This window comes from Phyllopteryx taeniolatus, chromosome 10 (assembly GCF_024500385.1).
Source record: "Phyllopteryx taeniolatus isolate TA_2022b chromosome 10, UOR_Ptae_1.2, whole genome shotgun sequence".
NCBI lineage: Eukaryota > Metazoa > Chordata > Actinopteri > Syngnathiformes > Syngnathidae > Phyllopteryx > Phyllopteryx taeniolatus.
This window is the reverse complement of record NC_084511.1, coordinates 8,762,880-8,785,650: the sequence shown is the minus strand read 5'-3', so window position 1 is coordinate 8,785,650 and position 22,771 is coordinate 8,762,880. Positions and strand designations below refer to the sequence as shown.

Here is a 22,771-nt window from a genome sequence, read left to right as displayed (position 1 = left end):
TGAATGAGGACTTTCCATGTTTTAACAGGCACGTGAGTCAGAAGAGGTTGGGAGAGGGGTGCTGTGTGTGTGTGTGTGTGTGGGGGGGGGGGGGGGAATCGGGGGGTCATCAGAGTCAGTGAGTCACAATTAAATCATAGTCCATCCATCCATTTCTGTACCGCTTATCCTCACAAGGGTCCCGGGCGCGCTGCAGCCTATCCCAGATATCTTCGGGCGAGAGGCGGAGTACACCCTGAACTAGTCACCAGCCAATCGCGGGGCACATATAAACAACCAAACATACACACTCACATTCACACCTACGGGCTATTTAGGGTCTTCAATTAACCTACCATGCATGTTTTGGGGATGCGGGAGGAAACCAGAGTACCCGGAGAAAACCCACGCAGGTACGGAGAGAACATGCAAACTCCACACAGGCGGGGCCGGGATTTGAACCCGGGTCGTCAGAACTGTGAGGCAGATGTGCTAACCAGTCGTCCACCGTGCCACCTTAAATCATAGTGCCTAGCTCAATTTGCTTTAAGTTGTTAGAAGAGTTCTAGCAGCAGCATTCTGTGTTAGAAGTGCCACAAATCATCTTAAACAAACCCTATTGAGTATTTCTTAATCAGCGCTGGTCACACAGCTCAGTGTTTCCCGCAGAGATTGTTGCAACACTTATCTTTCGCAGCGCTGGTCACACAGCTCAGTGTTGCCCGCAGAGATTGTTGCACCACTTATCCTTCGCAGTGTAATACAGCTGGACTTCTTCAGTTATCCCACTTTAGTCCAGTTGTAATGCAATTCTATATTTTCCATCACTTCCAGACTTTAAAAAACACAGCCGGCGCAGTCACTAAGATAACACGATACGTCTGTGCTGACCCTTTTAGTGCGAATAAAAAGTGAAGAGAAAAAGGAAACGCTGGATTTGCAGCAAACGGCCGACATTCCAGGTTTTTATCCATCCGTAAACCATGCCTTAACTAGGTCTATATACTGTATATACAGTGTCAAAGCTGTGGTTGCACAACCTACCGTGTGACACAGACACTGCTGACGTGTTCATCCCTTCACTCTGGGGAGGGGTGAGGGTAGTAGCGTACTGGGCTTTTGTCCCACCACATGTCTATTGTGGCTAAACCTTTCCCTCTGGGGTAATTAAGACCTTTTAGTTTGTTGTAAGAGGACCTAAGTAGGAGTGGGTTGAGCCAGGAAAAACATTTTTCAGCTAAACCAAAAACAGAAGCGCATTGAGCTCCCTTGCACCCCTCGACTTCTGAGCATCTCTCTATTGAGAAATGTGCAAGCCAACACTAAACAGACAGGAACTCTAGCAGCTTTACAGGGGCATGATGGTGACTGGTGGGGCATGGAGTGGTTACCGGCATTGGCTTTAGCTTTACCTGAGGCCACGCAAAAAGCACAAACAAATCGAGAATGACAATGTTGGTGGCGAGGACATGCTTCATGAGAAGATTCTATTAGTTCTCACATGGCTGGATGGAAAACTACGGAGTGAGAAGTGTGATGGGTAAAGCACGCAGAGATCTGCCGCGGCGTGCACAAGGCAAACGTGCCTGTTGTTTGACAACAGTGACACAGAGCCAATGAAAAGACATTACTGGGAGTAAGGTTGGCTACAGCAAAAGTCCACACATAAGAGAGAGCGAGACAAGCCTAAGTGTGTGATTGAAAGTGCTAGTGTTTGTGTAGGAATGTGATGGTGCAAGACATTCTGTTAAGAATGCAGCAAGGCAAAAGGAACATGAGCAGGTAAGACATTACTGAGATGACATGGAGTTTCCCATGGCGGAGCTGAGCGGATCGGCTGCAAAGAAGCCCCATGAGTGATGAGGAGGGGTTAAGAGAACTGAACCCATTTAAGTCACCCAAATAAGGGCTTTGCAAGACTGTGACGAATGGCCCTGGAGCTCCTGGGGGAGAAAGCACTGGTGAGGGGAAGTGTGGTGGCTAGGGAGCAAGCAGGGCCCTGCAATACCCGCTGAATAAAAACAAATTTATTTGATAAATGATTGAGACTGCATGTCTAAAGAAGTACTAACACGAGTAAAAAGGACATTTATATTAGGCTCCATTAATGATAGCATGTTGCAGCATGTTTTAGCTTTGCAGACAGTAAGGTATACAATGGAATATCAAAATTTGCACAAAAAAGTGACACAAATAGAGAGTGGCTGGATCCAAGAGCAGTCGGAGGTAGATGTGAAAGGATGAATAGTTTATTGATGAAAGGTAATGGCGGTGGTCCTAGGTGGGGGTTGGCAGGCGGCGGTGTGGACAGGTGGCAGGCAGTGGTGAGGACAGGCGGCTGGCTTGGGGGCAGGAATTACGTGGATCAGGAACACGGGGGGGAAACACACTGGAACAAGGAGACACAGGAGTCAAAAAGGGAACGAGGAATAGGGTGATTTACGGGAGGTAAATGGGCCGTGGTACCACTGAAAGTAACTGCAATACTTTGGCGAGGATTTCCTGGAACAGGCAGGTTTATATATACCGGTGGTGATAAGGCTGACTGGAGAGAAGGAAGGGTGAGAGAGAGAAAGAGAGAACGCAAAGCGCCCTCCCGGCTACAATAATGGAACTGCAGGCAGTATATATATATATATATATATATATATATATATATATATATATATATATATATATATATATATATATATATATATATATATATATATATATATATATATATATATATATATATATATATATCTCTCTCTCTCTCTCTCTCTCTCTCTCTCTCTCTCTCTCTCTCTCTCTCTCTCTCTCAACGGACGCCTCCAGGCCGGAGGGCTCAGGGGGAGACAGGCTAAAGCAACCAGACGTGGAAGGTTGGGTGAATTTTCAAGGACAGTGGAAACTTCAACCGGACGGAAGTGGGATTGATGATTTTGGTAATCGGGAAAGGAACAAGGAAATGGGGAATGAGCTTACGGGATTCAGTCTGAAGTGGGAGGTCGTGAGAAGAAAGCCAGACAGTTTGGCCCACCTTATATTCGGGCGTCGGGGAGCGATGACTGTTGTTGGGGAGCTGTTTGTTGCGTGCGGCGGACCGGGTCAATCCAGCACGGACGTCATTGCATACAGCCTGGATCCGCTGGAGATGATCCTTGACTGCGGGGACTGCCACTGCCCGCTCCTTGAGCAATGGCGGTTGGTAACCATAGCAAGCCATGAATGGGGACATACTGGTAGCGGAACTGGTGAGGGAGTTGTGGGCGTACTCAATCCACGGGAGGAAAGAGCTCCAGGAGGGGTTGCGTGCGGCAACACAACGGAGGGCTGATTCCAGGGATTGGTTTGCCCTCTCCGTCTGGCCGTTGGTCTGCGGATGATATCCAGATGAAAAGCTGGCTGCTGCGCCCATCGCTTTACAGAATTCCTTCCACAGCAGGGATGACAACTGAGGACCTCTGTCAGAGACAATATTGATGGGAATACCGTGGAGTCTACAGACATGCTGGACAAGGAGGTCAGTAGTTTTGAAGGCGGATGGTAGCTTGGGGAGAGGTATGTAATGGACAGATTTGGAAAAACGATCGACAATGGTGAGAATGACAGAGTTACCTTCAGAAGGAGGTAGACCGGTAACGAAGTCCAGAGCAATATGGCACCAAGGGCGGCTAGGGATAGGCAATGGACGCAGCAGGCCAGCTGGGGGCAGGTGTGAAGGCTTCCCTCGGGCACAGACGGAGCAGGCTTGGACGAACTCCCGGGTGTCTTGAACAAGGCTGGGTCACCAAAAATGCTGCCGGATAAACTGAATGGTGCGGGTGATGCCAGGATGACAGGTGAGTTAGGAGGTATGAGCCCACTGAAGAACGTCATAGTGTGCAGAATCTGGTACGAACAGGCAGTTTGGAGGACCAGTCTTGGGATCCGGGTGAGTTTTTTGGGCCTCCTTAACCACCAGTACGATTTACCAAGTGGCAGCACCAATGAAGCACGAGGAAGGAAGAATGGGTTCCGGTTTGTGGGTTCCGGTTTGTCAGGGCTGGTGGGGGGTGAGTAAAGTTGAGACAGAGCATCAGGTTTGCCGTTTTTAGAGCCAGGATGGAAGGAGAGATTGAAATTAAACCTGCTCAAGAAGAGAGCCCAGCGAGCTTGTCGGGGGTTAAGGCGTTTGGCGGAACGGTGGTAAGCGAGATTCTTGGGGTCGGTCCAGATGATAAATGGTTGTACAGTCCCCACCAACCAGTGCCTCCCCTCTTCCAAGGCCCGTATAATGGCCAGTGCTCTCGGTTGCCGACATTGTAGTTCCTCTCGGAAGGGTACAGACGACGGAAAAAAGGCACAGGGGTGCAGTTTCTGGGTCATGGGGTCCCGCTGCGAGAGGACAGCCCCTGCCCCCGTGTCCGAGGCGTCAACCTCGACCACGAACTGGAGGGAGGGGTCGGGGTGGGGAAGAATGGGCGCACTGGTGAACAGGGTCTTGAGTCGGTTGAATGCTTGGGATGCTGCTGGGATCCAACGAAAGAGGGAGCTGGCGGGTGTGAGGCTAGTGAGGGGAATAGCGACCTTGCTGTAATCATGGATAAAACGACGGTAGAAATTGGCGAAACCAAGGAAACGTTGTAGTTCTTTGCGGATGGTGGGAGTGGGCCAGTGAACGACTGCTTGGATCTTGGCAGGGTCGGGTTGTAGTTGACCTTTGGAGATGACGTAGCCCAGGAAGTGTACGGAGGAGAGGTGGAATTCGCACTTTTAAGGTTTAACATATAGCCGGTTTTCAAGGAGATGCTGAATAACTTGCCGTACATGGAGGCGGTGTTCTTCGGGGGAGCGGGTTGAGCATGTCACGGAGGATGTCAGTAATAAATGTCTGGAAAACTGCAGGGGTGTTGGTTAAACCGAATGGCATGACCAGATACTCGAAGTGTCCAAGAGGAGTATTAAAGGCGGTCTTCCATTTGTCCCTTCTCGGATACGGATGAAGTGGTAGGCGTTCCGTAGATCCAATTTGGTGAATACCTGGGCGTCACAGAGGGGTTCAAACGAGGGGTCGATGAGGGGAAGCAGAGATTTATCCTTCACGGTGATATCATTGAGACCACAGAAGTCAATACATTGGCGGAGAGTGGTGTCTTTCTTTGCAACAAAAAAGAAGCCAGCCCCAACTGGAGAAGAGGAAGGTCGAATGAGTCCGGAAGCCAGAGAGTCATGGATATAGTCCTTCATAGCCCTCTTCTCAGGTTGGGAAAAGTTGTAGAGACGGCTGGAGGGAAGAGGGGGCCCCGGCAGCAGATTAATAGCACAGTCATACGGGCGGTGGGGGTGTAGAGAAATGGCCAGGTCTTTACGAAATACCGGAGAGAGATTCTCCAGGGACTCAGGAGTGGTCAACAAGCATGGAAGACGGTGGTGTTGTACCAGAAGGCGGTATAGCTGAGAGCTGTGAGTGGCAGTGAGGGCTCCATCCGGTGATGGCTAAGTGTGTCCAGTCTATGGTGGGGTTATGTCTTTTAAGAAAGGAAATTCCAAGGACTAATGGGGTATCAGGAGAAGGGATAACAAAAATGGAAATGTTTTCGCAGTGATTTCCTGAAATAAGCAAGTCACAGTTTGGTGGGTAACAGCAGACATGATACGGCCATCCAGGGCTGTGACCTTCTTCGGAGACGGAAGCAGTTGGAGAGGAATTTCGAGCTGGTGAATTATGGCTTCATGAATGAAATTGTCATCGGCACCGGAATTGAGCGAACCCCCCTCTCTCGTGTACGCTCTCGCAGTCTGTTATCCAGACAGATGGAAAGGCCGAAAAGATCCTCGAGAGACGAGGGCTCGTCCCGGACTGCTACCTTATCCTTGAGCTGCTCGGAAAGGCCATCAGAAAAAATCCCCCGAAGTGCCGTGTCATCCCACCCACATTCACCCGCCAATATCCAGAACGCTACGGAATATTCCGCTGCAGAATTAGCCCCCTGCGTGAACGTGAGGAGAGGACGGGTGGCTTCTTTGCCCTGAACGGGGTGATCAAACACTTTACGAAGTTCATCGGAAAAGGAATTGAATGAGTGGAGTAACGGGGAGGAGTTTAGCCATAAGGAAGTGGACCATTAAGCTGCTTTGCCACGGAGGAGGTTATTGACATACGCTACTTTGGATTGTTCGGTGGGATAACTGTATGGTTGAAGGTTGAAAACGAGTGAGCAATTGAGTAGAAACTGGCTACATGCACCTAGGTCCCCGGAGTAGGGCTCGCACGGCGGAACATGAGATTCTTTATACAGGAGGCATGGTGGCGCTGAGGCTGCGGGCTCGGAAGGCGTACTTACAGGTGGAGGGTTAGCAAGCATCGTCGAAGAAAGGCGGGATACCTGTTGTGTGAGGGAGTGTAGGGATTGGAGAGTCTTTTCTTGTTTTCCTATGTGGGCTCCTTGTAGAGTGAGTGCGTTCATCAGTGCCTCCGGAGTGGCTGGGTCCATAATGGAAGTTTTCTGACACGAATAGAGAGTGGCTGGATCCAAGAGCAGTCGGAGGCAGATGTGAAAGGATGAATAGTTTATTGATGAAAGGTAATGGCGGTGGTCCTATGTGGGTTGGCAGGCGGCGGTGTGGACAGGTGGCAGGCAGTGGTGAGGACAGGTGGCTGGCGTGGCGGCAGGAATTACATAGATCAGGAACACGGGGAAAACACACTGGAACAAGGAGACACAGGAGTCAAAAAGGGAACGAGGAATAGGGTGACTTACGGGAGGTAAATGGGCCGTGCTACCACTGAAAGTAACTGCAATACTTCAGCGAGGGTTTCCTGGAACAGGCAGGTTTAAATACCGGTGGTGATAAGGCTGATTGGAGAGAAGGGAGTAGAGAGAGAGAGAAAGAACGCAAAGCGCCCTCCCTGCTACAATAATGGAACTGCAGGCAGTATATGACAAAAAGTTTGTAAAATTCAGAAAGCGACCCAAATTTTGAGAGGTCCCATCATAGTAACTTAATAACTTAGCACAGGGGCTCAAGCTGTGGTCCAGAGACCCCTAAGAGTCCACAGGCTATAGCTTGGGGGGCTGCAAAATAATTGACAATAAATTATGTTGGATCATTTAAAAATAGTACAGAACCTACATGTGGGGGCTGGCATCCAATAAAACAAACATAATAAACCAAGTACTCCTTAACGCAGCTTAGGGTCAATTAAAAGCTTTGGTGTAATAATAATAATAATAATAAAATCTGTAAAGTGATTTTCTAGACACTCAGACACTTAACAGTACACAGGACAGACTGGTACAGTCACAGTTGTCCATCAGAGGAGGGGGCAGGAAGGAGAGTGGTGGTGGAGCAAAATCTTTGCGGTAGGACGGTGCCAGCAGGGCTTTATAGGTGAAGAAAGGAACTTTGAATTTGATGCATTGGGGGACAGGGAGCAAGTGGAGTTTTTCAAGGAAAGGAGTAATATGTCATAGGAGCAGGTATGAGGTGTGTGGCAGAATTTTGATTGCCCTGTAGTTTGTTAAGGACTGGATGAGGAACCATAGAGAATGGTATTCCAATCGTCGAGCCTGGAGGTGAAAAAATGTGGATTGGGGGTTTCACCAGCAGGGAAGGAGAGGAGTAATGTTTTTTATGTGGAAAAAAGGCAGTTCTGGTGATGTGTTGTATGTGTTGGGCCAAAGAGAGGTTGGTGTCCAAAATTATTTCAAGGTTGTTAATGTGTATTGCACGAGACAGGATGGAGTTATCTATGATGAGGTGGAAATTGTGAGTGTTTGGTGAGAGAGTTGGGGCCGATGATGATCATGTCCGATTTATCCCAGTTGAGTTTGAGGAAATTTGTGAGCATCCATCATTTTATTTCAATTTGGTTGGATATAGAGCTGGGCGTCATCGGCATAGCAGTGGAAGCAGAGGCCATGGCAGCATATGATGCTACCAAGGGGGAGGAGATATAGGATGACGAGGGGACCAAGCACCGAACTCTGGGGGACGCCCTGAGACAAAGGAGCAGTGGAGAAGGTGCATTTGTTCATGTAGATGAACTGGTGTCGGTTGGTCAAATAGGATTTTAGCCAGGAAAGAGCAGTGCCAGTGATGCTGAGTGAGGATTCCAAACGGAAGATGAGACTGGATAGTGACGTGGTGAATGGTGTCAAAAGCTGCAGTGAGGTTGAGGAGGAAAAGAATGCCCAGTTGGCTGGAGTCAGAGGAGAGGAGGAAGTCACCGGTGATTTACGGGAGGCTGATTCAGTTCTTTGGTGTGAACGGAAAATGGACTGGAATGGTTCAAATAAGTCAGTGAATGTGAGGTAGGGTTATAAGTTGGGAGGCGACAACTCATTCCAAGATTTTTGACAGAATGCTGAGGTTGTTGGAGATGAGCGGGTAATTGTTCAGAACGTTCGGGTCAAGTCCAAGATTTTTCATGATGGGAGTGCCGGTGGCCATGATTTTATAATTGTGAGATAAAGTATCACATAAAACTGAGATCCCTATATGCAGTCTTTTTTAATACAAAAGGCATATTATTTTGAGAAAATGTAAAACATGTTTCAAGAAGAAAAAGCCTATTTTTCGAGAATATAGACCAATATTTTTCAAGAACAAAAGGCTTGTTTGAGACAAGAGTCCCATTTTTTCCACAACTAAAGGCAAGAATGAAGACATCTTTTCCAGAATAAAAGGTGTAATAGTACAAGAACAAAGTTGTATTTTTGAAAGACACTGGTGAAAATATATCTTTCTTTCCTCATAAAATGTTGACTGTAATAGCATATTAATTGCTTTCTGTCTTGGAAAAATAGAACTTTATTCTCATAAGATTACAATTTTTCATCCTGAAAAAAAAAAACTAAATGCTAATTACCGGTAAATATTTTTGTAAAGACTACCGGTAAATATTTTTGTGAAGACTATGTTTTTTTTCTATTTCCTTTTAAAAAATATATATGAATTTGGTATTGTAACATTATGACTTTTACATTTTGACCTTTTAATTCTTATTGCATTTAGGAGTACACATAGTATTTATGTTTTAATCACCATAAGGATTATAAGCGGGTCCTTGAAAAAATGTCTCCACAGTCAGAGCTCCCTGGAACCAAAACATTTCAGGAGCCCTGACTTAGCATACCTCATTGAGCTCAGTTCAGTCAGCAACAAAGCATTACCTCTGATCATGTTTGATTTATTCTTCAGCTTTGGTGGCTGTTTTGTGACACATATTACCAAAGTGGGATCAGCCACAACAAGGTGTGTTAAAAGAACACACGAAAAGCCACGGTGGTGAGTGAGTAGAAGGAGCAGCGAGTGAAGCGATGGTGACGTCCATGCAGTAGAATTGGCTGCTAAAGTTAGCTATTAGTCCTTGTTTAACACTTCTATGACAGCCCAAAAATGAGACATGAAGTGCATCAGGACTACACTCATAACATACAGCAAAATTTGGGCTAACTTCTTCACAGTATTCTAATTTTTTTTAATTCCTGATTTCGTGGGTTTTGTGAGCTGGAAGCCCAAATTATGTAAAAATAAATAAATAAATACTCGAAATTGTTTAAATTGTGGGCCCTGAATCTATAATCTATGAAAGTTTAACTTTTTGAATGGAATTATGGAAATAAATAAACTTTTCCATGATATTCACATTTTTTGGATAGGGTCTGTACAGTTATAGTATGTTTGGACAGAAATTAGCATTCCTTCAGACCTTGCTTTACCTAAAGGCATGTTTGGGTTGTGTGCAGAGTGCATGCAAGGGAAGCCTCATCAAAATATTACACTGGCTTCCTCTCTGAATTGTTACAAGCGGTGCCGTTCTTCAACACAGGGATCTGGGCAGCACATCAGGCCCAGGGGCATGACGCATGATGGTGCACTGCTTAGATGAAGAAGAAAGGGAGGGTTGTTTGCTAAGGTAGGTACTGGTATGGCACAAGAGGTCAGTCAGGCCAACGTAAGAAGGGGAGGGCTTCCATCATGGAGAAACCCATCTGGTCCATGTACTTGATTACAACACATTGCCTTCGGAGGACTGTGTTACAATTAAAATAGTGAATAAGCCAACCAGCCTCACAGGAATGTTGATTTTCTATACTGCATGTGAACTTTGTTGGAAATTAATTAGTGGTCATTTAATTGATAAACCAAGGTTTCGATCTCGTTGCCCCTTAATTTCAACATATTTTTAAACTAAATTCTATGACAATATTATCAAAGCGGTCGGGCAGAAACCTTATATGTCCAAATATGGTAAATTTAATATTTTTCACAAATCAATACTAATGATCAGTCACCACATGCTCTGTCATTTTTACAAATTATTAATCAATTCAAAGTGTTGAAAATAGCTTGAGAATGTATTCACTCTCTTCAACACTTCAACTGTTTGAGAAATGTCATTAACACCACCTCGTCTTGGCTCCAATGGAGCTCTGCAGCATTGTATGGCCTCAAGATTGAAAGTCTGTTTTTTAGATAAGAAGTGAAAATAGTGAACCAATATACTTTGTAGTACGCTTGTTTTGTTAAAAATCGATAGCTGTAATAGCTTTGTTGCAGAGCAAGCCCATCAGTCTTACCGGGTGTTCTGCGCAAGCGCAGACTTTGATGGGCAAGACTGGCGGCGGTGATGTGTCCATAAGATTCCAATCAATGACAGCGAAATAGATTGGCAACTGAACATGACTATGGAGAGGTGTTGTGTTGATGCTGGTGCACAATAGTATATGATAGCAATATAAGATATAATCCCAACTTGAACGATGCGATTTTTGCTTAACTCAAGCAAGATAGTGCTTTTGGTTTCCTGAAAAGTAGAGGTTTTGGAGATGCAAAGATTCCGCTCGATAGCGACGATATACAAAAAAATATAATATATAATAGTATTTAAAATTATAGTTTTAAATAATGTCAGTGGTATATTATAATTTAGGTCACGTGAAACTGTAGTTTAAAATAAAATACAACCCCAATTCCAATGAAGTTGGGATGTTGGGTTAAACATAAATAAAAACAGAATACAATGATTTGCAAATCATCTTCGACCTATATTTAATTGAATACACTACAAAGACAAGATATTTAATGTTCAAAATGATAACCTTTATTTTTTTTCGCAAATAATCATTAACTAAGAATTTTATGGCTGCAACACGTTCCAAAAAAGCTGGGACAGGGTCATGTTTACCACTGTGTTACATCACCTTTTCTTTTAACAATATTCAATAACCGTTTGGGAACTGAGGACACTAATTGTTGAAGCTTTGTAGGTGGAAATCTTTCCCATTCTTGCTTGATGTACAGTTTCAGCTGTTCAACAGTCTGGGGTCTCCGTTGTGCCACACATTTTCAATGGGAGACAGGTCTGGACTGCAGGCAGGCCAGTCTAGAACCCGTACTCGTTTACTACAAAGCCACGCTGTTGTAACACGTGCAGAATATGGTTTGGCATTGTCTTGCTGAAATAAGCAGGGGCGTCCATGAAAAAGACATTGCTTGGATGTCAGCATATGTTTCTCCAAAACCTGTATGTATCTTTCAGCATTAATGGTGCCTTCACAGATGTGTTCACAGTTACCCATGCCATTGGCACTAACACAGCCCCATACCATCACAGATGCTGGCTTTTGAACTTTGCGTCCATAATAGTCCAAATGGTTCTTTTCCTCTTTGGTCCGGAGGACATGACGTCCGGAGGACACGACGTCCACAAATGTGGACTCGTTTGCATCAGTCCATCTTAGATGAGCTTGGGCCCAGAGAAGCCGGCGGCGTTTCTGGGTGTTGTTGATAAATGGCTTTTGCTTTGCATAGTAGAGTTTCAAGTTGCACTTGCGGATGTAGCACCGAACTGTATTTACTGACATTGGTTTTCTGAAGTGTTCCTGATCCCATGTGGTGATATCCTTTACACATTGATGTCAGTTTTTGATGCAGTGCCGCCTGAGGGATCGAAGGTCACGGGCATTCACTGTTGGTTTTCGGCCTTGCCGCTTACATGCAGTGATTTCTCCAGATTCTCTGAACCTTTTGATGACCTTATGGACGGTAGATGATGAAATCCCTAAATTCCTTGGAATTGTACGTTGAAGAACATTGTCCTTAAACAGTTCAACTATTTTCTCACCCACTTGTTCACAAAGAACAAGTGGGTGAGAAAGTTGTTGTGAATGACTGAGTAATTCAGGGAAGCTCCTTTTGTACCCAACCATGGCACGTACCTGTTCCCAATTAGCCTGTTCACCTGTGGGATGTTTCAAACAGGTGTTTGATGAGCATTCCTCAACTTTCTCGGTCTATTTTGCCACCTGTCCCAGCTTTTTGGGAACGTGTTGCATCCATAAAATTCTAAGTTAATGATTATTTGCTAAAAACAATGAAGTTTATCAGTTTGAACATTAAATATCTTGTCTTTGTAATGTATTCAATTAAATATAGGTTGAACATGATTTGCAAATCATTGTATTCTGTTTTTTTTTTTGTTTAACACAACATCCCAACTTCATTGAAATTGGGGTTGTAAAAAGGACAATTATGGAGAAATACAGAGAAACGACGTGAACCAAGGCAGACTGGGGAGAACAAATAAGTCACTTAGCGCCATTGAACAAGAACATGGACATACACAATGTGGAACAATCACATAACAGCCATCTCTTCATGATGTAAGATCATCTTTACTACTGCGCAGGGAACTTTACAGCATGTGTTAAGACTCCACACTTTAATTCAGCTAAGAAATTGTTTAGATACTTACTGCTGTTTTGAGTAGCAACAGAGTTAAAATTAGCTCAAATGCTTGTGTGTGAACAATAGCATATATGAATTCTTTTTATTGATTCTATTTTTTTTCTTAAGGGAAAAGTGAGGCATTTATTTGTCTGAAGTGGACGTGCGTGACTAATAGGGGCATGGTATTTATTAAAGGGGAGGCCACTGTTGCTGAGCGTTTACCTCAAGTATATCTAAGTAGAAATGTCCCCGGGTGTCAAAACAGCCAAATCTCCTGCGAGTCAGGTCCTCACACACACAAAAATGTCATGTTTTTACAAGCTCTTTGTTATGTCTGCTCATCTATTTCGGTTTGTTGCAAACATGTTGCCCAACTCGTCCAACATCATGGGAACCGCTTAGAAAGACATCTCTACTCTGAAAGAATGCTACGTGATCATATGTTCATTGTTGTTTCAAAGCAAGAATTTGACTTGGAAAAACACAAATATAACTTTCTTCTGAAAGATGTGTGAAGCGTAAAAGCCCTTTAAGCACAGGCAAAGTGGGGAAATGAACTGTATGTGAGGATATTTCTAAGCAGAGACTTTTAAGTCGCCTTAAAAATTACTCCAGAGAAGCGCTGGGAGATTCACAAAGTGATTGATGGTTCCTACTGGGGCAATCTGTGTGGGATTTTAGTTTTCTTTTTTGGTCAGAAAACACACATGGGGGTATTCAAAGCAATAGCGCCATTAGAAGGGGGGCATGACGGTGGGATATACGTACTTAAATATTAGTCTAAATACAAGTGGCGCCCACCTCCAAAGCCGGTGTTTTAGGAGATTCAACCAAAGACAAGAGTATGTTCTGTGCAGGAGACTTAAAATGTGACCTGTGGCCCCCATGAGTTAACATTAGTGGGCTCCTGGTGTGCAGACACCACTTTGCAAACTGTTTATCATTGTCCAACAAGGTGGACAGTCACGCACACACTGACACTTCACAATAACACAGCACTACCCAAGACCACACATCTGTCCAATAGGATGTCCTCATTATTACTCATTATTTCGGAGATAGCAGCCCAGTCCACTGGTTAACGTCGACCTTGCCTCGTCTGCTGATTGAGGACTCGGGACCGAAAAGGCTAGGGGGAGGAGGCGGTTGATGAGAGGGGCATCTGACCGTGAGACAGGGGTGGGGGACAGATAAGCGCTCGCCTGAGGTCTGATGGTCCATGGATCCTAAATCATCGCCGGTGACTCCCCATAGTTCACAAACATCAACACTCCCATCATTCCGAACCCAAGCTACTTTCTTATCGACTGACTTATCACAAGATCGGTTATCTGGCGCGGCAACAAACATGTCTGCTACCATCAAACACTCACTCCTCCACACACAAACACAGACACGTAACATGAAATATGGGACAGGGTGAAGCAAATGGAGGAATCATCCAATGCATGTAAAACAATCATCTGGCTACTTATTCTGAACTTACCTGCACAAAAAGGCATCCTTGGGCAGTCATGGGCTATTCAATGCATCCTTGTGTGGTTTTGCATGTGTGATACTCACTTTTGTTTCCTACCAAGCAAACAACAGGCTGGACATCACACTCCTCATTGGCCTTTTTCACCACGGTGAACCAATCCTCCAGATTCTCAAAGCTTTGGTAGTTAGTGATGTCATACACAAGGAGGACCCCCTACGTTGGTGGGGAACAGAACAGAATACAATCTCACACAAGTTTGTAATTGGTGTGTATTAGTGTGGTCCATGGGCTCTCTCTCTCGTGGTACCCGAAGCAATAACTAAATTAAATAAAATTCAAATTTACATAAAAAATGTGAAATACAATCGAACACATAAAATGATGCTTGTAAACTATGCATAAAGTCCATTTTTCACTTTTCAAATACAGCTCAGTTGTATTTAACTTGTGTACAGCAAAATACATTTAGAACTGTTTGTCTTCAAACATTTAGTTAAGAATTATTTTTATTCAAATATTATGTGCAATAGATTTTAATCTACGGTAACCATTATTTAAATACCTTTTTTCTTTTCCTATATTTAAGCACAGTGTTAATGTTCAAACTGCATACTCTTACAGCGGCTTACAATAATATATACAAGTATACATTTAGGAATAAAACCTCTGCCTCATTTTTTTTATAAAGAGGTGGTACTTGGTAAAAATAGTTTGAGAATCACTGAAATAGAGGCTATGTTATCTCTACATCAGAGGAGTGTCTGGGCGAGCAAGGTGGCTGTTCCACTATTACTGTCCTGTGCAGCATGACTGACGGGGGGGGATTGTTCAGCAGACACACACTGTCACAACCTGCATGGTTCGGTATTGACAGCTCACGATGCTCGCAATTACTACCCGTACTTACAGACACAACATGATTGATTACAGGAAGCACACGGCGGAACAATAGAAGGACAAGTTCCATGCAGCGCTGGCATTAAACCAGTAGCACAACTTGTGATGAGGAACTGAAGCACAACAACCTGTGGTTGACTATGTGATATACACACCAGTCGGGTAACGTTTTATTCTTTTACGTGTGGTCTTAAAAGTAGGGCTCTTTAAACATGAGATGTTCTGCAGGTGACAGAAAGCACTTGACTGCTGTCTCCCTGCTGCCCATGGACATCATGGTTACTCATTTGCAGTGCACTGCCACATATAGAGTACGTTTTTAGACTGAGATATGATTATCTAACCGCTTTAATCTGGCTGGAAGAATAGAAACATGGGAACGATAGCAGTGAACAACAGGCTCCTTTCCACCATTTGGAACAGTTTGGTTCAGTATCACATGGGGATTTAAATTTTTTGCATTGCCATCATCAAGAATTGTGAAAGTACAAAACAACTGATCGGTACTGTATAGTTAAAACTTACTTCTACACACTCGCATTTAGTTACACCACACCTTGTATGGTACTATTCTTTTGCCCTGGCCTCACCCCCTGACATATGGATTTTAGCCAGTTTTATTGCTGCTCCTTCTCCCTCCTTTCCCTCATCCTCTCCTTACCTACTCAGAGAAGGCGGGGATTATTGAAGTGAGGCTATTGATGTAAGGATTTTGCATCAAACAACTAGGACAAGATCTGATGAGGACCACTTTTTCAAGATCCCTCCATCAGTGGTCCCTCCTCAAGGTTTCTTCCGCTTTCTCCCCTAAATGTGTTTTCTCTGAGTTTTTCTGAGGGAGGCTAGACAAGGAGATTTTATTGATTTTTGTTAACTGTGGGCCTGTGAAGTCCTTTGAGACTCTTTTGTGATTAAGGGCTTGATAACTTGGCATGACATTTTGGCAACCATCCTTTGGTGTCAATGGATCGTCAAGAATCTAATTTGGTCTCACAAAGCAGGCGCAGCCATATGCCCAGCTATTTGAGGAAGAAACAAATCTCAGTGACTTTGAAAGACACACCTGAAACCCACCATGCTCTTTAAGCCAATCAGAAATTGTGAATGGCGCAACCGCCACTGATTGGTTGTGGTCGTGTGCAAGCCTGTGTGTGTGCCTGTGTGCAGGCATGCGTGCATGCTTGCGTGTGCATGCGTTTGAAATGTGGGCGCTAGCATTCTTGAAGCTAAGTTTTCTGACGGCTAACGTAGCTGTAAAATTACTGAATGTTGAGCGGCATAAAGGAATTAGTTTCAAAGCCTAATGCCACTGCGAAGATGTTGGGATATTTTGGATTCAAGCCAGATGAACGCGGCCATCCCGCAAACACCAACGAGCTGGTATGGGGAATTTGCATAAAGTTGTATCATAAACTGACAACAGAACATAAACCTCAAAGAGATCAAATCCATTTAAAACACAACCATCCCACCCCATTTCTTCAGCTGGGAACAAAAAACACGGTGGGACATTTCCCGTTTATCGTCAGCTTGCAATTAAGTAAACCTTTGCCGAACAATGCAAATAAACGTGACCATTTATATGGCACACGCTCACATATAAAATTATAGTATAGCGTTACTTGCTATTGTAAGAGGTCCAAATTTGAACATGTTGACAAAGCAGCGTTTAAAGAAATGCTGCAGACTTTTGAAAAGCAGTACCAATCTTGATATCAAACAGGTTGCCTTGATCTACTTGTTTTGCTGTCATTAGTGTTGCTACTTTGTATGTTTTCTTAACCAATTGGAAACTTGATTGGCAGTATATTGCCTGTTAAGGCATTAATGAATCTTTATACCTATGGGCCAAGTACTTAATATTTGTTTCAGTGCAATTTTTGTGACCAGAGCCTGAGTCTGTTTTTATATAATATAATAACATAAATTACTAAATATATTTGTATCTAAGATATTTTAATTATTGTTCAACATTTTAATGTCAATGTTAAATATTCTTGATTATTAAGTTAATTGGTCTTAAAAGGATATAGTCGAATTATTGTACTAAAATATCATTATAGCCATAATGATATTTGGCATAAAAAAACAACAAAATCAATGATACTACTATCATTTATTGTGAACATCTCTGGGAAAATATACTGTCCTAAAAAAATTGTTATAGTGAGAGGCCAAGTTGACTGGCCTAACAGGCCCATCTGATGTAGAGTGGCAAGAGTCACGGATAAGATGAAAAGAACAATTGACAACTTCTTCATGAAGAATGTTAAGTTAATGCCTGATTTGTCTGACAGTCCAAATCAACACTCTGACACGGAGCACTTTAAGCACCAACACTATTCAGTCAGCTACCTGTCTAGTGGAATTGTGCTTAAAAAAAAAAAAAAAAAGACCGGATTATTAGTTAATCATATACCAGTCAACAGTGCCTAAAAATCAAGCAGTTATTTTATTTTTGAAGTGACCCAGTAAGACATCTGTCTTGAATGTGATGCAGTCAAAAATTGGGGTGCACCTAACTTTTATGCTAGTACACCCAAGAAAAAAGGTTAGGCGCACCAGTGCAACCAGCGCAAATAGTTAGTCTACAGCCATGAATCCCAAATGAGAATTTTCGGATTCAAATCAAAACGAATCAAAGAATAACATACTACTTACTTTATTCTGACAAGTGCTGCAAGGCTGCCACTTCCGTTGTTTACGGGCGCTGACATTTTGACTTAGTGCGCATTGGTTCTGCACTTGTACACATTTTAGCTTCAACGCCATCTCCATAAACTTTATTTAAAATAATTAAATAATTAAAACTTTTTTTTTTTTTTAAAAAAGCTCTCCGCTAAAGAAGGGTTCCGTTAGCCTAGCTCCAATGCACTCCACAGATAACATGAACGTGCCACAACGGAAAAAGAAAAGAAGCCATCCCCAGAGCGAACAACCGCAGCAGATTGAATGGGACAAAGTTTATCAAACACAGCGTGAAAGATGACAAGAGCGGCTACGTAGCCAGAAGGCTACTTAGCCAGCAGGCTAGCTGGAAAGGTGGCAGCTTAGTCTGCGAGGACCTATGGCACAAATGAGTGCAAAACAGACCCGGGATTTTACCTGTGGACAAGGTACAGAGAGGGATCCTGGTTAAAGTAAGCCATTTTAAACTAAAGAAAAAAACTTTTTCTGAATCAAGACGCGGTAGATAAAACCCCTCAGTCAAAACGTGTCAGCATACGCTTACCGGTTCAATAGATTGAGATAGATTTTTCATTTGGTGGACAATTATTTTGGAATACTACAAAGAGCAACGGTTCGATTGTTATTCATGAGTGTTTTGTTACTGTCAATATGAATAGTGAATAAGGTTTTAAGGGGCAAGTCCAAGTACTACAGTGAAACCCCGCAATACCCGGATAGGGACCTGGCCCAAACACAAATATCGAAACTATGCGAATAATTGACGGCCATTATAATTGGCATGAAAAAATATATATATATATTTTTTTTTTTTGTCCCCAAAAAAAGCATGAATAACCATGAAAAAAAACGCCAATATGCTGTTTCTGCAAAGGTCTGGGGTACCTTAAAAAGGTCCTTTGAATTTACTTAATTCATTACTTGCGCATTATTAAAGTGTTAAACTAACATTATTTGATTATTTTCAATGAAAAGAGGGGAACATTTTAATCAAGTGCAACCAGATATGAAGTACTTTTTTAGTGTAGTTTACCCACTGCCCCCCCCAAAAAAAAAATTTTAATTATTATTTTTTTAAACGCGTGAATGCCGAACCGTGAACCTGTCCTAATTCACAGTATTTACGTAGTTAATCCTACCCAGAAAACGGTTTACTATTCCAAAATATACCAGTGGAACTGTGCCTGACTTCCCAACAAAGCAAACATTAATTAAGGTTGACATAAATCATGAAAACTGTGGACATATGTGACCTCTTCTTGAATTAAATGTAAATCAAAATCAGTTGAGTTGTTACCTTTACAATGACAAAAAAAGATCAGTTGAAAGGTGTAGCCCAGCAGATTAACTGACAAGGAGCATGTACCTGGCAACGTCAGCTACAGCCATCATTTTGGGTAAAGTGTGAAAAATCTATAGTATTATTATTCTTGAACAAAACAAAAATCCCTGAAATATTCATTGAGATTTGCAACTAGTAGAAAGCCCTTGGGGATGTGGCCAATTTCTCCATGGCCCCATCACTTTGACACAAATTGTGAGCTTCTACCGGCCTGCTGCATTCACCATCAGTTCATATGACAGTCGATCGCTTGAGTTTATTATCATATGGCTCCAGCCAGGAGTTCTGACAAGACTGTGATAATAAGCGTGAGCGGGCTCAAAACTAATCCTTCCTGTTCTTCTTATTACTATCCCATCGCGGTGATGAGTGTTTCCCCAATTCCCGACTATGACTGAGGCCAACACATAGAGGATGAAGCACCATTTAAACCGAAAGAACGATGTGTTGATGATTAGTTAGGTTAGCAGTATAAAAAGTGGCATAAGCTTGTGTACGCGTGCGGCAAGGTGACTTACGTGAGCTCCGTACACGTATTTATCCAGCATTTTCCCTCCTAACGTTTGGCCTCCAATGTCCCACACCTGCAGGGTCACATTCAGATTGCCTACAAGGGTTAAATGGGAAATGTACCATTACATAGCATACAATACATAGAGGGGTGCATTGCGATACAAGTTTAATTCATTCTGTGAGCACACCTGTAAAACACTCATATCTCAAATCATCTTTCCCCATTGAAAAGAATGGAAATGCCATTAATCCTTTCAAGCCTCTTAAAAAAAGATTTGTGTAATGTGTTTTTTTAATTTTTCAAAAAACACTCATTATGTCATACTTTATAAAAACATGTTGCAATAACATAATTGAATAGATTGTAAAGAATTAAACAGTGCGTGCATATGATTAATTCATTGCAGCTCCTTCTGGTGTGTGAGACTTGGCCACCAGGGGGTATTATAATATAGTCATGCAGACACAAATGAAGAAGAGTTTCACAACTCGGGGAACGACAGCTCGAATCGGAAAAAACAAATAATTTTAAGTCGGGTCACTCTTTTCTCAATGCACCACTGTATTTCAGTTATTGAAAAGTTGCACTCATTTTAATCGAATTTCCGGGATTCCGAGATGTTTTTATTGTTCATGAGGAAGCTCAAAATAGATTGGGAAAACTTGGGTTTGGATGAGTGTTAAAAGTTCATTTTGTTGACAGTAGTGATGGAAAAAATAAACTAGGGGTTTGTCATTTATGCGAAGGGGTCTCACAGACATAACCAGAATTGTTAACACGAAGGCAGTAAAAAGAGTTGTTTGCATTGTGCCATGTGTGTCATATCCCGCTGCTGCCAAGTCAGGAAGGTGAAGAGAATTATGTGCTGTTAAGGAAAATGGCAATAATTAAACAGAAAGTAGGAGGAAAAGAGGACTCTTGTCCTCATGTCAGTAGAAAGGCAAAGACAGGCTGAATGAGAGAGAGAAGGACAGGCACAAAAAACCCAAACCCAAATAAATATTTTCTTCCTCTGGAAAATGAAAGGGGTGGTCAGAAAATGCGGATGAGAGGACCAGACAGCGAAGAGTTTATACTGGTGTGACGCGGCCTCTGTGCTGGGTCCGAGTGGCGCTGTGGACACGGCTGGATGGCTTCCCCCCTTATTTTGAAGGCGAGGAGAGGAAACGTTGAGGTTCACAGTCACTACATCTAGACTATACAGTGTCAATGTAAAGCTACATTGAGGAGAGGGATGAATAACTGCTCTTTGGCGGCGGGGTGCGCCATCCCCGCCCATCCGCCGTGCTCGGACACTCGCTTTATTTGTGTTCCTAAAGGTTCAAACTGACTCAACGCCACTGGCATTTTTCTGCTTATGCCTTGGGAAAAAACCTTGCAGGCCGACAGATAAACCTCGAAAAAGGTCATACAAAAACGCACATGGATGAGGAAATCATCATCACTTTGATTACATTTACACACAAAAAAATCCAGTAAAAACAGTAATGTTTCTTTACAGACAGCGTTATTAAACTCATCCCCATTCCTACGGACCTGCATAAATGCTATAACATGCATCCCACCGATTACTATACATGTGTGCACCAAATGCGGTTGAAAACATCTTTAAATATCATTCTTCCTTTTGTATATGTGGATGAAAGACTTTGGGAAGTAATGCTACTCCATTGGACGCATTAAGTGGATTTTCCACCATTAATGTGACCTATAACCTGTACAACTCAATAGTAAAACATATTTTCGAGGAGGGAAGTATAAAAAAAAATAAAAATGTGAGGTAATATGTTTGCACAAGTGTGCACACCCTCTTATAACTTGGGAATGTGGCAGAGTTCTGAATAAACTGATCATATTCAAACTCATGTTAAATGGGAATCAGGCCACACCTGCCACCTACCAATTAACCCAAATAAAGTTCAGATGTTCTAGTAGGCTTTTCCTGGCCCTTTTAAAAATTCTTTCTAGCAGAAGCCTGAGGGTTTTGTGCTGAAAGACTGGTATTTGGAACCATGCATAATTCTGTCCACCTTGTCTAAGGCTTCAGTACCAGCTGAAGAAAAACAGCCCCGAAGCATGATGTTGCCACCACCACACTTCATTGTAGGTATGGTGTTCTTTTGGTAAAGAGCAGTGTTATGTTTGTGCCAAAAATACCTTTTGGAATTATGGCTGAAAGGTTCAACCTTCAGACCATAAAACCTTTTCCCACATGCATTTAGGAGATTTCACGTGTGTTTAAGCAAAATTTTGAAACTGTTTCCATAACGTGCACTTTCAGACATGTTCCGAAATTTTTGATGACACGCTTTGATCCAGTTTAGCTTGTGTAAGTGGTCCGTTTCTCTTGACATGAAAAAGTGGAAAAAGGAATTGAGTGGGGGGCAAAGTCGAGCGTGTAATATCCTACTTTCAGAGGTAGTATCAGAGCCCTTACAAGGGCAGCACGCAATTCCAGGACCGGGGTGTACACGCATTTCTCCTGCCATGTTGTGTTGTCGCTGTCCGACGACTGGTTTGTACGTCACACCAGACACTGGCGTCATCTTATCTGATTGCAGGATACCGTTTCGCTGTGTGAAATTGCAATATCTCCTTGGTTCGATATAGAATACGGACAGATGAATAATGGCTGTATCAACTGTTATGTCCAGTTTCACGGCATCACCATGTAGACGAAGCTTTTGAAATTACAGCTTTCTTCCCCCACCCTTCACATCTGGTATTGAAGGTATTGTTCTAAAATTCCCTCACAGGAGAGGTCGTGTGCCAGTCGGCCTCGACTCACCTCTCCTTGCCTTGGAAAATGTACATTAAATTTGACAAGCTGGGCCTTCATGGTGAGAGGGCTTAAAGGCTCACCCCCTGACCCTCCCACACACACACGCATGCACACAAACACTGCGGCAAAAGATGGTTACAGCTCCGTGGAGACCCAGACAACCGCTCCAACGAAAGGCTGGGTGATGGTCCTAACGAAGTTCGGGACCACCCAGCTCGCCGAGCCACCCTTACTCTTCCTCAGCTCATCAACACCCAATTCCCCAGAAAATGGGCCCTTTAACAACTCAAGTGTTGAGCCAGTGTTTTTGCTGCTCCATTGATACAGAAAAATGTGCACAGCATGAAGGTGCACAGTTTAGCCCTCAAAGGTACAATAAGACGTGTA

General features: G+C 43.2%; 1 protein-coding gene across 2 annotated transcripts in view; it reads right to left on the bottom strand.

Annotated features, from left to right (window-relative positions):
• Positions 1-22,771, bottom strand: part of rab28 (RAB28, member RAS oncogene family) — a 65,704-nt gene that overhangs the window by 25,934 nt on the left and 16,999 nt on the right. For both annotated transcript variants that reach the window (XM_061787765.1, XM_061787766.1), the window contains exons 3-4: positions 19,607-19,695; positions 14,245-14,374 (exon numbers count right to left, since the gene is read on the bottom strand). In XM_061787765.1, the coding sequence (XP_061643749.1) occupies positions 14,245-14,374; positions 19,607-19,695 (219 nt within the window). The remainder of the gene's footprint in view (positions 1-14,244; positions 14,375-19,606; positions 19,696-22,771) is intronic.